Source organism: Fusarium vanettenii (genome assembly GCF_000151355.1).
Source record: "Fusarium vanettenii 77-13-4 chromosome 9 genomic scaffold NECHAsca_6_chr9_2_0, whole genome shotgun sequence".
NCBI lineage: Eukaryota > Fungi > Ascomycota > Sordariomycetes > Hypocreales > Nectriaceae > Fusarium > Fusarium vanettenii.
The window spans coordinates 1,128,281-1,142,203 of record NW_003315877.1 but is presented as its reverse complement, the minus strand read 5'-3'; the positions used below and the strand labels follow the sequence as shown (position 1 = coordinate 1,142,203).

The 13,923-nt window shown below is 53.5% G+C and overlaps 4 protein-coding genes across 4 annotated transcripts; all 4 read right to left on the bottom strand.

Moving 5' to 3' along the window:
• Positions 1–28: 28 nt before the first annotated feature.
• NECHADRAFT_49379 (uncharacterized protein) lies at positions 29–1,601 on the bottom strand (the record flags this gene model as incomplete). The annotated part of the gene is made up of 2 exons (XM_003050045.1): positions 29–1,521; positions 1,583–1,601. 2 exons carry the CDS (start codon positions 1,599–1,601, stop codon positions 29–31), a joined length of 1,512 nt encoding a protein of 503 aa, XP_003050091.1.
• Positions 1,602–4,536: 2,935 nt separating this feature from the next.
• On the bottom strand, positions 4,537–7,769 carry NECHADRAFT_84853 (uncharacterized protein; the record flags this gene model as incomplete). The annotated part of the gene is made up of 2 exons (XM_003050044.1): positions 4,537–5,191; positions 5,245–7,769. The coding sequence occupies 2 exons, from the start codon at positions 7,767–7,769 to the stop codon at positions 4,537–4,539; spliced, it is 3,180 nt and encodes a 1,059-aa protein (XP_003050090.1).
• Positions 7,770–8,281: 512 nt separating this feature from the next.
• NECHADRAFT_84852 (uncharacterized protein) lies at positions 8,282–9,940 on the bottom strand (the record flags this gene model as incomplete). The annotated part of the gene is made up of 3 exons (XM_003050043.1): positions 8,282–9,641; positions 9,694–9,815; positions 9,872–9,940. The coding sequence occupies 3 exons, from the start codon at positions 9,938–9,940 to the stop codon at positions 8,282–8,284; spliced, it is 1,551 nt and encodes a 516-aa protein (XP_003050089.1).
• Positions 9,941–10,968: 1,028 nt separating this feature from the next.
• NECHADRAFT_48617 (uncharacterized protein) lies at positions 10,969–13,709 on the bottom strand (the record flags this gene model as incomplete). Its single annotated transcript, XM_003050042.1, has 3 exons — positions 10,969–12,792; positions 12,848–13,555; positions 13,614–13,709. 3 exons carry the CDS (start codon positions 13,707–13,709, stop codon positions 10,969–10,971), a joined length of 2,628 nt encoding a protein of 875 aa, XP_003050088.1.
• Positions 13,710–13,923: the final 214 nt, after the last annotated feature.

Here is a 13,923-nt window from a genome sequence, read left to right as displayed (position 1 = left end):
CAAAAATGTGCTGCCCGATGCTCGGTGCTCAGATCTCGATCGTCTTCATCGAATCCTCTGCTACTTCGGGCTTCTTGCCGTTCACCTTGGGCGATGTCGTCTCTTCCTCAATCTTGAGGAGGTCCGATTCTACCCGAGGCAGATTGGTACTGACTTTGGGGGCCTTGCCTTCGTCGCTTGGCCTTGGCGTCTCGACCTCGACGAGCTTCTCGGGCTGGATGTGTGCGCTGGCGAGCTCGGCGGGAATTGCTGACTCCTCCGTGACCCTACTCAAGGGAGTTGCCTTTCCATAACCAGGTCGCATCGGACTTGCCAGGGGAGACGATCCGCTGAGGCGCTGCATAGACCTGCCACGACCCTCACCATTCTCTCCACCGCTGGCGTAAGGCGAAGAGGAGCGGGAGCCAAGCGGGGAGTTTGGCTTGGGTCCCATTGACCTTCGCTTCGACGGAGCCCGTCGTCCATACTTCTGGTCCATCCTCCACCGCAGAATGCTGAAATACGAGGGCTCAACTCGTGCCTCCTTAAACTCTCGCAGCTTGAGCTCGTTTGTGTCCTCGTCCACATACCACTTGCCGCTGTTGAGATCATCTGCAACAACAGCCAGGAAGGCGGCCCATGAGCGGGCTACCACGTACTTGGTGTCGTAATCGCGGCCAAAGAGGATAATCTGACCCCACTGACCACCAGGACCGGGCGCGACGTCGACAGCCAGGTTGTTGCCGCCCCAGTCACGGACCAGGGGAATCCAGCCGGCATGGGCATATGCCTTCTGAACGCTGTTGGGGGGGACCGAGTCCTGGCGAGAGATAAGGTCCTGTCGCCACACGCCAGGGTTGTTGCCAGCGGCAGCGCCTTGCCTCGAAGATGACGCCTCGTTGCTTCCACCAAAAGCCTTTGACGGAGTGGCGGGTTTAGCGACTGACGTCTCGAGCAAGTATTGGTGGTTAACAGTCCTCCAGTTATCCCACTCCTGCACAATTTCCTCGCAATCAAGCAGCATGTGACTAAAGATGATTCCTGTTGGGTTTCCTCCTCGTTCCTGGCCATCGTGAATCATGAGAGATTCTCGGACGTCCTGGGGGAGTGAGCAGTCGAGCTGGTGCTCTAAATCATTCAAATCGTTATTGGTGGCGCCTTCACATAACTGATCGTAAAGTTCGGGGTAGTTCTCATCAGCCCAAGCATCTATCCGCCTCCAGGAGTGAGCGACTGGGGGAGCGGGAGGGAGACCGTCGGAAAAGTTCTGCATCTGAACATCGCCTGGGCTCTGGACCTCGAAGCCGTCGCCTTGGCTGGCATTGCGCGCGCCGAGAGAGCGCAGGCCAGGGGAATAAGGGGTATTCGAGGGCGAACGGGCACCAGGCGGCAAGGGCGATGCTCGACCAGTATCGTCGGAGTAGGGTGATGTGATGTCGGCTCGGGAATCGGAGGCGGTGGCCACGCCAGTCATGATGCCATTCCCCCCGTTCTGGAGGGGGACATGGCGACCGGTTCGGTAGGGGGAATCGAATGTGGAATCTAGAGTCGTTTAGTGTGCGGGCCTCGCGGGAATGAGATGCATAATTAGGGGCGCGCGTACGTCTGTCATAGCTGGTCATGGTATGCCAGAAAGAGCGAATGGTGGCACCGATGCTGTTTGATTAAATGGTTAACAACCGTTGACCCAGGCGACTGCGAATTGAAGGCATCCGAAGGGTCCAAGACTCACGAGTTGGCCATGATGGCGGCAGCAGGGGGCTCCAGGCCAGAAAGAGAGGCGGGAAAGGGTGGACAAGAGCCCTTTGCTGGGGAAGAACCGCGGTCGCGAAGGGTTAGAATAGGGGAAAAGTGGTTATGGCCGCGGTGGCCGCCGTCGCGATCACGGGGCGGGAGGGAGAAGGGTTCGGCAACGGAGTAGGCGATGCAGAAGCAGTCGGCGACGGAGTTTGGCGAAAAAGGTGATGTAGGTTTTTAGAGGATTTGACGCCGAAAAGTCCAAAAAGTCCGAAATCCAGGGGAACGAGCGAATGGAGCTCTAGAGAGGGAGAAAGGTGGCTGTTCCGCCCGGACGCGTGGGGTCGGTCTACTGCGGCGCCTCTCGGACGATGGAGGACGATCCAGTTGCTTTTTTGCTGCTGCAGAGAGGGAAAAATGGTGAGGCGCAAATATGATGGAGATGATGAAGAAGAGAGAAAAGGAAAAAGAAGCTAGAGTTGCAAGAGAAGAGACGAGGCGAGACCCTGGGAATGGCGGGAGGTCGGTTGGTCGGGACGCGGGTATGTGGGATGGGATGTGTGTGGATAGATGTAGGTGACTGGAGGTGAGAAGAGGTGGGCTGGGCCTCCTGAGGGATGGAGCTCTGGCTTTGTTGTTTACTGCTCTGTCCAAGGTAACGACGGAATGTCTCACTCGCTAACTGGGCTAACACTGGGGAAGTCAGTTTCTAGCAGTGCCAGCGCAGTGCTAGGGGGTCACAGGCGGTATACGACGTGCTGGAAGCCCCTGAATGAACAAGAGATTGGCCGTGCTCCAATAGAAAAGAGTAAAAGGAAAGGAAAAGAGAGCGAAGAGAACGAAAGCAGATGGGACGGTCAAGGACAGTGAGTGGCTGCTTGGGCAGATTGTCAAAGTGGAGATGGGAGGAGACCTGGCAGGTGCAGCAAGAGAAAGGGGATGCCATGCCCCCCCCGGGCGGGAGAGGCTCCGAAATAGAAAGGATGGAACTAAAAAAGAAGACTTGATTAGGCGGCATTGATAAATGAGGAGTCGAGGACCCCTGGCTAGCCTTTTCTGATTTGGCTTTTTTGGCATGATTTGATACGGGTCTAGGCGATCTGGATGGACATCTTGATGCTGTTGCTCTCTAGGTATAATAACAATACGATATACCGAATCTATCAAGAAAGCTTTTTCCAACGCCCAACCTTTTTTTTACTCTTCCCCGCGAAACAACCAAACTCTAAGCTACTTTTCCTGGCGCCCGTTACAAAACCTCAAGATCCCCTGGGCCGGCTTCTGGCGCTGGGTCTTATTCTTAGCCTCCCCCCTTCCTCAAACCCTCCCTGAACCCGGGTTTGAGACGGCCAGCGCGGGAGGCGGGCTTGCATCTAAGCACACGGACGGGGCATGCAAGGTACACACGCCAGCGGAGGGAACAGGGTCGTAATGGAACGAAAGACAAGTTCTTCTTGCTTGAAAGGTTCCACATGAACCGCAAGCCTCAGGGGTTGGAATTCTTTTGCTTCAATAAAGCCCTTTGTTACGGTTGCCGAGTCGAATGAAAAAAAATATAGAGGCGTAAATAAAAGTGTATGGATGTCCACAGCCACTGTAAAAAACGCCCGTGGCTTTTTAGGGGTCTCTCACACACCCTCCAATTCTGCGACAAACTATCCATGGACGGACATGACAATGCCAGCTGAACTGTGGGTGGAGCATGATGGATCAATCTCTTTTTGAACCAAACATGCTACATAAGAGATTCATCACTCTTTAAACAAGAGCCTTTTTTTAATGAAATGGACATCTCGGATCTGTTTGAGATGGCTGTAGACCGCCAAGTCCTCCCCACTCCCTATCCTATTTCTGGTCCCCTTCTAATACCCCCCCTATCACCCTCCCCATCTTTCAACTCCAATGTCTTTTCCCCTGGGATCCACGAAAAAGCTTGGTTCTGCTGGAAACATCCATCTCGATTGCTCTGACTGGTTTGTGTCAAAAAAACTCACTCTCCTCCGCTGACACATCTCCCTCACCGATTCGTCGTCTACAACCCCTGTTCCCTGATGCTCTCTCTCTCTCTCTGCACGGATATAATTAATGACAGCGAGCAAACCAACCCCCTATTCCCCTCGACTGTAGTCGTCATTGGCATTTGTTAGCAAAGACGACGTGTTGCCCTTGCCACATCCCGTTACCACTTGCTGGCACATCTTGACTCCGTCACGGCAACCCGTTTCCTTACACACATGATGTATACAACACCATCTGCACACTATCTTAGCTCCATCGATCTGATCTCGCAAAAAAGCAGCCTCTTCAAAGCTGACGTGAGGCTCCCTCCCCCGCATTCGAGGCTTGCTTTCGTACCTTTCTGCTTGTCTGTAGGCGCCCAGTTGTGCATAACAAGCGTCGTGTGGCTGCCCTCTCTTTCTTTGGCTTCCATGTTTCGTCTGGACTGTTTCACAAAAGGCCGCACCCACGAGCTGCTGCTGCATGATTGATTGATTTTCTTGTTTGTGTCTGCCATTCGTCGTCATTCAATGGAACGTGCATCCATGTCGCGTGGCCGGCACGCATGGTTACAGCCATTTTGACAACGCATAAGTGCGTCCTTGTCCTTGTGCCTGCACTGTAACACGCTTGCTTGAATGATTGCTTGAAATGTACCTTGAAAATGCCTCCTGTAGTCACAGCTCATATCGGCATTTGTTCCTGATCAACCTTGAACTGAATGTATTGCACACGCTGCTTTACATCTACCGCCACTTACATCACCCATCAAAATCGCCCAAGCCGTCAACTCCATCACCAACTTCTCGTCACTCTATATAACTATGTCTGCCACATGTGTTCGCTCAACCCTAGCAGCTTATCCGTCATCTGCCTCTGAGCCGCCGACGCGATACCTCGCTCTGGATTCGCCATCGCTTCACTGTAGCAGAGCTCAACGAGCGCCTTGAGCTCGTCGTACGAAAAGTTGTCCGGGTCCTGCGCGCTGTTGCCTCGCTGCTGCTCCTTGTCCTCCTTTGCCTTTTCCACAATCGCGTCCGCCCCCTGCTCGTACAGCGAAAAGTAGTTTGCTGCCCGTGCCAGGTCCACGCCCTCTTCCACGTTCTTGAGGTTCTGCTGCAGCACCAGGATGTTGAGTTGCATCCTTCCGCAGCCCTTGGCGTTCATCGGCGATGCCTTGCAGGCGTTGCTCACTAGGTAGCAGTTGATCAAAAGACCAAGGCCTGTCCTGATAAAGGCAATCTCCTTGTCTCGAAGGTATTTGACCACCGTCTCATCAAAGAGCACCAGCTCCGAGTTGAGGTTCAAGATTTGCGGATCTGGTTCGCTCACTTCCTGATCCAGGAGATACGGTGCCACCTGGGGTGACAGGGCGATGCGCAACGAGTGCACTATGCGGCACCGAATCTCCATGTGAAGAGTGAGCAGTGCTGTCCCTGCCAGCTCCTCAAAGGACGAGACGATGCTGTCAAACGCTCTAAACTTTGATTAGTATTCATGTTTGACAACGTCCATGGTTGCTCAACTTACTGCACAGTCTCCTGCGTCAGCGGCAGTGACACGGGACCATCTTCGGCAGTGGCCTTGTTCGGGTCATTCATTAGAGTCCATCGGCGGCTCGAGTGTCGAGGAAGGTTTTGCTGCCGTGACGTGTCCGTCTCGTGCATCGTGATTTGCCGCAAGCCTGCAATCTTGACTGCGAGCCATTTCATGCTGGTGTACAAGAGACAGAATGACGAGATTGAATCTCGGTCCTGAATGATATCTCCTGACTCTAGAGGCGCCTCATCTGTGAGCTCCATCAACTGATGAATCTCCTTTTCTGCCAACTCCCAGTCCATCTCATCTGCCGTCCACAGCCTCTTCATCGTCTCCTGAATATCACCGGGGTCTAGCGAGAACCGCGCAGACGCCCTCAGGTTATCATTGTCAAGCTCTCCAGACTGCTCCTGAGCCTTAACCACAAGTGACTTGTACCAGCTGAAGCAGCGGTCGTAGTATCGCATCATTTGGGTCACAATCAGTGAGCTGAGCGCTTGGTCGGGTGGAATAGTGCCCAGCATGCGACAGAATGCAGTCACAACCTCAAAGAAGGCCGTCGTTCCCCGGAACACAGGCCGGCGTGCCACCTGGCTCCAGGCCGGGTCTTGCGAGAAGGCGTCCACCTCTCCAAACACGGTATCGCTTAATTTGGTCAGGGTCTCGTCCAACTGTGGCTGAAAGACGTTGACCAAAAAGTTATCCAAGAATGTTGTAAGCGTGCTCGCTGCGAGATCTGACCCAGGAGGCACAATGTTCTTGAGCCTCTGCAAGAACACCAACGTGGGCGGTAGTAGTAGACTCATGTTGAAGACACTAGGTTCCACCAGAGACTTGTACGAGCCCGTCGTTTGGTGGCTGGCTCCGTAACTGGCGTCGCCTCCCTTTCTGCCTCCCTCGTACGCGTTTCGGTGCTTCTTGTCCTTTCGTGAGCCCAGGCCAGGAACAGCGTCTTGGATGATGCTGTCTAGAGCGTCGTACTCGGTCGTCATTACAATAGACTTTGTGTTGGCCTCTGAGAACTTGAACAGATGTTCACGAATATCCTTCTTGCCGTTGAGTGCATTTCCTGGGTTTGGCGAGTCGAACTGATAGACATCTGCGTCCGTTGTGACATAGTTGTGCAGCAGAGACCTGATTTCGTTCTGGTAAAGATTCCACAGCTCCTTGAAGCTGCCGAGAAGAGCACTGTTGTTACCAGCACCCTCTCGTCGAATAAGGACCTTGATAGACTCGTGAAAGACACGATGACCTTCTCCGATTGCCTCAAACTTGCCGTATAGGGACCAGAGAAGATCATAAATGACGTCTGCTCGCATCTGTGTCTCGCGGGTACCATAGACGTGCATTCCATCACCCTTGGTTGATCCTCCTCGCAGAGAACTTGGGTGTCGCTGATCCACCTCGTTGATAGTCTCGTTGACGATTCCAAACAGCTCAACCGGTAGCCGCTGCTTAAGGGTTTCCACGGCGTTTTGTAATCGGCCAAGCTTGTTCAAAGATTCCACCAGTAGACCGACATAGTAAAAAGTGTCAGCCTCGGGATTCTTCATAGGGTCTTCTGTCAATGTCTTGTCGACATCGATAGAATCGAGGATAACATGGAAAGGCGTGATGGGCTTCGAATCCACGTAACCCTCAGTAAAGGCGCCCTGTGATTTGGCCAGGTTCTGCCATCTCTCCTGGCAGTATGGAGACTTGAGATAGAGGTGCTCATGAAGTTCCTCCACAAGAATATCCATCAGAGCTGTCTCTTGGTTGGCCAAATAGCTTCGCAGGTCGCTAAGAGCACCAATATCGTCCAGCTCAGGTTTCCTCAGTTTTCGAAGCGCATTCTGGAGCACTTCTACTGCCGTCAAGAACCGCTTCTCAGATATTCTAGCCTCCAGCTGATCCGGTACCGCTCGTAAGTCATCCAGTTCGTTGAGAGTCTGCACAAGGGTGTCAAACTCTTGCGAAGTCTTGGACAACTTCTTCAGCTCTGGATCTGTGGCGCAGAGGCTCGTCTTGGAGTTGGCCAGCGACTCCTTGAGCGCGCGGACCCGCTTCTGGGACTGCTGGATGCTGCTCTGGATCTTGTGAAAGGTACCGATCGAACTGTTGAAGCCCTGGTGATGCTCATGGACGATGCCCTTTAGGGACTCTTGCAGGTAGTTGTGTGACTGCTGGAACTGGCTGTACTCGTGCGCGCGGCCAACCGAGCTGCTGTCAAGGAGCTGCAACGCCAGCTGGACTGGGACGCAGTCGTCCTGACACATCGAAGGCCATTCCCTCTTAATGTGGTCCAAGACCTCGGTGATCTGTCGCTCGGCGTTCGTCTCTGGCGGCACACGCGATCGGGATGGCATTTGTCGAAGCGTCGGGGGCGCTCGCGGCTGCTGGAGACCGGGCGGCGGCGTGCCATATCGGTCGCTTCCGTAGCCATCTTGGTAGCCGGATCTGTAGTCGTCTCCCGAGCGGCCAAAGTTGCCGTAGCCGTTGCCCTCGCGGTACGACCGGTCGTATCGGTTCGACATGATGGTATTGGGGTTGGGGCCAGGTGGGCTAGATGGCGGGATGTCACGATAGATGAGCGGCCTCGAGGCGCATCGTCGCCGTTAAGAAGAGAAGGAGCAGCTTCGTATTTCGCTGCGTATATCCGAGAGACGCTCGTAGGAGTATGAATTAGAGATAGGCTTAGGTCAAGGTTGAGGCGCTGCTAAGCTCGAAGTCGAGGGGTCGGAGCTGATGAGGCCGTTGCGACAAAGTACGTACCGAAGCTCCAGTTGGCGCGTCCCGTCAGCGCTTCATGTGCTGGCACAGACCACGGCAACCAGCCACGATCCTTCAACTTCAACTTGAATTCTTCAAATAAGAAGAGACTGAAAGTATATTTTATGTTGGTGCTCTTTGGCTATTATAAACACTTCATAATGAATGAATGCCAAAATCAAGGAAAACACGTGGTATCAAATTACTTTGCCCTCCATCCCCGTCCTAAACCATCCATATCCTATCCCTATCCCATTTCCTAAACATATAGTTATCCTTACTGAGAGCTTCCTCCGTGCGCCGGAACTGGTGGAGGAACAAGGTGGTGGTTCTCATCCTCAATCGGTTTCTTTGTTGCAGGCTTGGGAGATGCTCCAGCTGGGGTGGCGTTGGGGTCCTGTACTGTCGTCCCGGAGAGATCTGCTTGAGCTGTCCGATCCCCATTGACTTCAAGCTGGTTTTGAAGTGTAGCTCCCGGTTGCTCTGAAGCTTGCATCCTTTTATCTTTGGCCAGTATCGCCTTCGCCAGGCCTCTGACTCCATCCACAATCACCTCTGGTCGGTCCCAAGACAAGAATCCAACAGAGCCAGAGGCCCGGTTCATGTGTACGACCTGATACTCTGGGTTTGCCCAGCCGGGGCAGGCGTATGCCGTCCTTGTGGGTCGTGGAAGTGTCCTTTGCTGCTCATTCTGGTCCTCATCACCGGTGAACACTGTGATCGCAACCTTTGGCTTTAGCGTCGGCTTCTTTGTCTCCACGGGCTCGAAATCGGATGCGCTTTGAGCCCAGAATCGCAAAGCAGCTTCAGGACCAGGGAGCCAGATAAGCTGGGTGAGCGTGATGATGTCCTTGTGTGTGAGCTCCGTCTTCGGGCCCATTGTGCGGAGGACCTTGAGCACATAGAGTAGGAGACCAGTAGGCGAGTCGCATAGAGCATATGCCGGCGTGTTGGGTTCAAAGTTGCTGTAGCCTGCTAGACCAGGATTGCTGACAGACTTTTCCTTTCCCACTTGCGACGCCTTCTGCTTCACCGTTGCCGTGATGTCGTCCTTGGAGTAACCAAGAACACCAGAGGTCAAGGCACGGGCGACCGTCCACTTGAACCATTCACTAGCTGAGTCCTTGAGCTTGGGAGCGTTCAGCGGGGGCGCGATGAAGTGAAAGCCCAAGCACGACTTTGAGTAGTGATGCGAGAAGTGCTTTGCTAGTCTCCAGTCGATCCCAGCGGGAGAAGCCGAGGCGGAACCAGCGTTGCTAGCGATGTAGAGAGGATAGTTCAGTCTCTTCATCAGAGCATCCAGCATCTGCACTGTCGAAGAAATCGGAGGAGCGTTGCCAGGGAGAGGGTCGCTGAATCCCAGACCGGGCAAAGCTGGAATCACCAGGTGAAAGGGTTGCGTCGACCCAGCATCTTCAGGGTCGCCCAGTGGTCGGACGAGATGTCCAAGAGATATGTTGGTTAGAGGAAAAGGGGGTATCAAGAGAAGAGGAACCGCATTCGCGTGAGGCGAGCGGGCATGAATGAAATGAATCCGGACAGGCGACGGCGGAGTAGATGTCTGGAAGCTGGTTCTGAACTGAGGGAGCGTCGCGTTAAGCTCCTCTTCGTGATCCGGCCACGAATATTGTTCCTGCCTGTCATCATGTAAGATTTTTATAGACTCACAATCGCGAGAGCTCAACTCACCAGTAATCGACCAATGTTTCAACCTGGGGTTTCGGCTCCCACCAGTCCTTTGAGCGGGGTTCATGAGGCAGCCGAGTAAGCTCGAGCTTCTGACGGGTGATGTCGAGATACTTGCTCGAGACCTATTTCACTCATTAGCTGGCGTGTTGCTCAGTCGTGAAGCTTGCTCGAAACTCACCCGAATGCGATAAGACTGGACCTCCTCACCGGAGCCCCCGGCGGGATCGTCATGAGCTTGGTCTGCCATGCTCCGTCTTACACGCGATCGACCAAAAAAACTCCACTCGGGGCTACAAGATGTCAAAGTTTTAGACAGCGTCTTACCGAAAGAGACCCTCAGAGCGAATTCGATGAAAGTCACGGTAGAATAACGGCACGAAGCGAAGGAAAAAAGATGGAAATTTGGAAAATGCGAGTCAGAAGCTGGCCTCGAATCCCAGCAAAAAACAAAGTACCCTTACGCCCACCCTTGTCATGATATCTGCCAGGCATGGTATTAAGGGACCTGACGTGGCTGACAAGCTGTGGCTTTAGCGCCAGAGCACACGGCCAAAAAGGTCCGAGGCCGTGGGTGATTGGTCAGCGGCTCGCTCGACGCGTGGCGGTGCATGCGACCTCATCTTCGCTTCGGAAATGATTGCCTGGGGATCAATACGCGGCTTAATTCGCGACCGACCCCCCATGGCACCTCGATTCCGTCTTGGCCATCACGTTGTTTGCCTGCTGCTGCCAACTTTTGATCTAGAAAACAGGGAACTGAATTGGTGTGGAACGGTCCAGGCGGGGGTCCCCAGCTGTCGTTGGCTGTGGCTGGTCCCAGCCACCTCCGGCTTACACGCCACAGTAGCGTCGCGCATGAGTCGAGAACGTGAAACACCATGTATCAGTCTGCATATGGAACTGGCACTAGTCATCGAGTCCATGTGAATGGCATGAATAATGCGACCGGCCTAAAACGAGACAGAGTTGGTATTCTTTGCTATGCATGGTTGACTGTGCCCCAGCGCCGCCCTGCCTTCACCCAAACTCCCCAACTCGCAAACGCCTATATTCCACTTTCTAGATACATTCGCGGTCAATATTCGCGACAAAACAATTCAACAATCTAGCCGTACTCCGTTCCAGCCCTGCGTTGGCTCTTGTGGAGCCTTGCTTCCTCTTGTGGTCTGGATCGATGCGTGAGCATGGGTTATCCAAGTCCATGGAACAAGTCTGCAAGGCTTCCTAGCTTGCCGGGTAACCGCTGGGCCTCGAACGTAGGTAGTTGCTCTAGGATCAGCCATTCCTGTGAGGGGGTTGAGCACTTCCTGGGGGGCCACCTGGGGGGCCACGAAGGTTTATCTGTCCTATCCGTGACACAATGTTGCTACCCACTGCATCGACAGCGCCCCGTGGAGATGTCAACGTAGGGCCTTCTGGAGCGGTCTCCTGGACTCGGAAGAGTTTAATCGCAGTACCGTTCCAGATGCCCATGGTGCCCTTGGAAACCTGCATCTCGCTTGTAAAGATGACACCCCACAAGAGGGACTCATACCAGCCCAAAGCCAGTTGAGACCACTCAAACGAGTGGACACGAGGAGGTGAGGGCTCAATGCCGACAACTTCAATGCCTGAAAGTCGGCGCAGAGTTTCTGATGCTGGCACATCACTTGCCAAATCCTGACGAGGTAGAAGGGCAGACACTTGTTGAATCACAGCCAGTATGGTGTGCAGAGGAAGCTCAGGAAGCCAGCTGTCGATCCAGTGGGCTGTTGGTTCAAAAGCACCAGTCTGTGATTGGCCAGAGATTGAGTGTCCGCCCAAGCTGGTTGTGCTGTTTTGTCGTGAGAAACTCGGCACGCCGGCTGGCATTTTACCTCGAGCCTTTTCAGACATGCCTCGTAATTGAGTCGGGACTGCGTCCTCCACGTTGGGAATTGACGATGTCTGAGACTGGGTTTCACTCGACGTCGATCGCGTAGGGGTAGGTTGATGGTCTTCGTCATCACTATCATCCTCGTCATCTCCGATCGCGAATGCGCCATCCTCTGGAACTTCTTCCAGAGCTGGATGATGCGGCTGAACGCTGCTTGGGCTTCGCAGACTCTCAGCTGAACTCCGGACCGAACTGGCATCGAACGGGTCAACATGGTTGCCCGAGTCCTTTCTTCTTCTATTTCTCCTTTCAATCTCCTCCTGGCCGCTCTCCAATGTAAATGTGCGCAGGGCCTCCACTCGCTTCTTATTCTTCAGAATCGCAAACACCAACTCGGGATTCTTAGGGTACTTGCTCTCAAGAATTGAGCTGATCGACTCCAAGAGAGAATGAAGGAGGGTATGGTTCGTCTCATTGGCAAGCAAAAAGGACGGTGACGACATCGAGGTGAATAGCTGCATCAACTTTGAGCTGCTGATGGCACTAAGGCCTTCAAGATAAGGCGCAATATTATTGATCACCGCCAACAGAGCTGGGTAGATCGCTGAGAGTTTGCCTTGGCTTGTGGTGATCAGATTGTAGATAGAGTGAATGAGGAAATCGGCATAGGTGCCCCTGAACCCGGGGACACGGATGGACATGGGTAGACTCTCCTGTCCCTCAAAGTATTTGTTCAAGTTGATGCCAAAGTTGGTCTCGACGCTCAGTGTTTGAAGGAGGAATGCGCACATGCGCACAACTCCCTGCTTGGTCGCATCATTCTTATACTCCAAGGCATAAAATAAAGCCAGGATGACAAAGTCATGCGCTCGTTCCGTGTCCACGATGAACGAGCGGAACCTCTTGTTGCACTGGAGGATCTCCCAGAACAGCATCAAGATCTCGGGCGCAAAGTTGCCAGAGGACTGCGACCCTGGAAGATAGGATGTCTTTTCTTGCAGAGGTTGGTTAAGGATTCGGCCCATTCCGTCGACGATGAACTGGAAATCTTGGGGTCGATGTAGCCGGCCAAGGAAATGGCGAAAGAAGTTCTTGGGGGACGAGTTGGATGGAGTTTCCGGGATCGGGTACAGAAGAAGCACCAGGAGGAATTGCAGAGAATATGTTACAAGCATCTGCTTACTATCCTTGAAGACAAGAGTGTTGTAAGGGACGCGCCAACTTGCCGGGTTGTACTTCAAAGTCTACAATTCAGAGTTAGTAGGTTAACTTCAGTGTTGGTCTCAAGTAGGAACGAACCGTGTTGAGAAGAGAGCAAAGCATCGAGAGCACAACTTGCTTATCAGAGCATGTGCACAGATGAGTCAACGCTCGTACGCCGTTCTGTGGAAGAACACCAGCTGTCATGTACATGCTCTGGCCGGATAGTGCGAGCAGGAGACGCAGGATCTCGGATCGGTTGCTCTCATACTCCTTGGTCGTTGCGACCGCAGTGTTGCACCCGACGCCGCTTTGCCATATCGCATATGTGACCTTGGATCGGCCGTTTGGTTGTCGAGGTAGAGTCAGGTCAGAGAAGAACAACAGGTCTACCAATGTGTCTATCAACTCTTCGGCAAGCGGCTTCACCTCTTCAAACTCCTTTCCCTCGGCTTTCTGCTTGACCTCCTGCGCTTCGTCGAAGAGGATTTCGTTCGCGATAGCCGAATGACGCGTCCGTTTCCGTCTATGAGCCCAGAAGAATTGTTCTTCCCAACTACTGAGAGTGTCTTTCTCGTACAAGTATGGCAAGATTCGTGTGAGAACTCGGATGCAGTTCAGGGCTTCCCGCTCGGGGGCAAGCTCGGGGTCGGGAAAGGATGGGTGATGACGTAGTATGAATAGGCGAGAGGTGACGGCGAGGATGAGGGTCTCTAAGTTCTCAAGTGCGCGATCTCGCGTGCGGCGAATGTCGGCAGGAGTGAATAGACTGAAGACATCCTCAGACGACTCAGGGAGCTCCCAGAACTAACAGTCGATTAGCACCATCTTGATAGTTAGGGTGGAGTGCGGATAGAGGACGAACAGAGGTCCAGTAGGCATCATCGGCTGGGATATGCCGCTCTTCGGACAATCGAAAGATGCCCTGTTTGAAAACGAGCTTTGAATCACTCGCGCCCATGACTATAGCACGAGGTTCCACCTTTGGTGAGAGTGCGCTTCAGTTGGGGTTTCTTTGTGGTGTCCTCTTTCAAGTTGGAGGCCCCAGAATGACGAGGACCGGGTGGGCTGCAACAGTTCCCCAGGCTAGGTAGGGGAGCTGGCCAATCACGTGCCACGCATCGCCGCATCACCGGCATATTTCCGCTCTCTCTTATCGATAAGGTGCTGAAGAA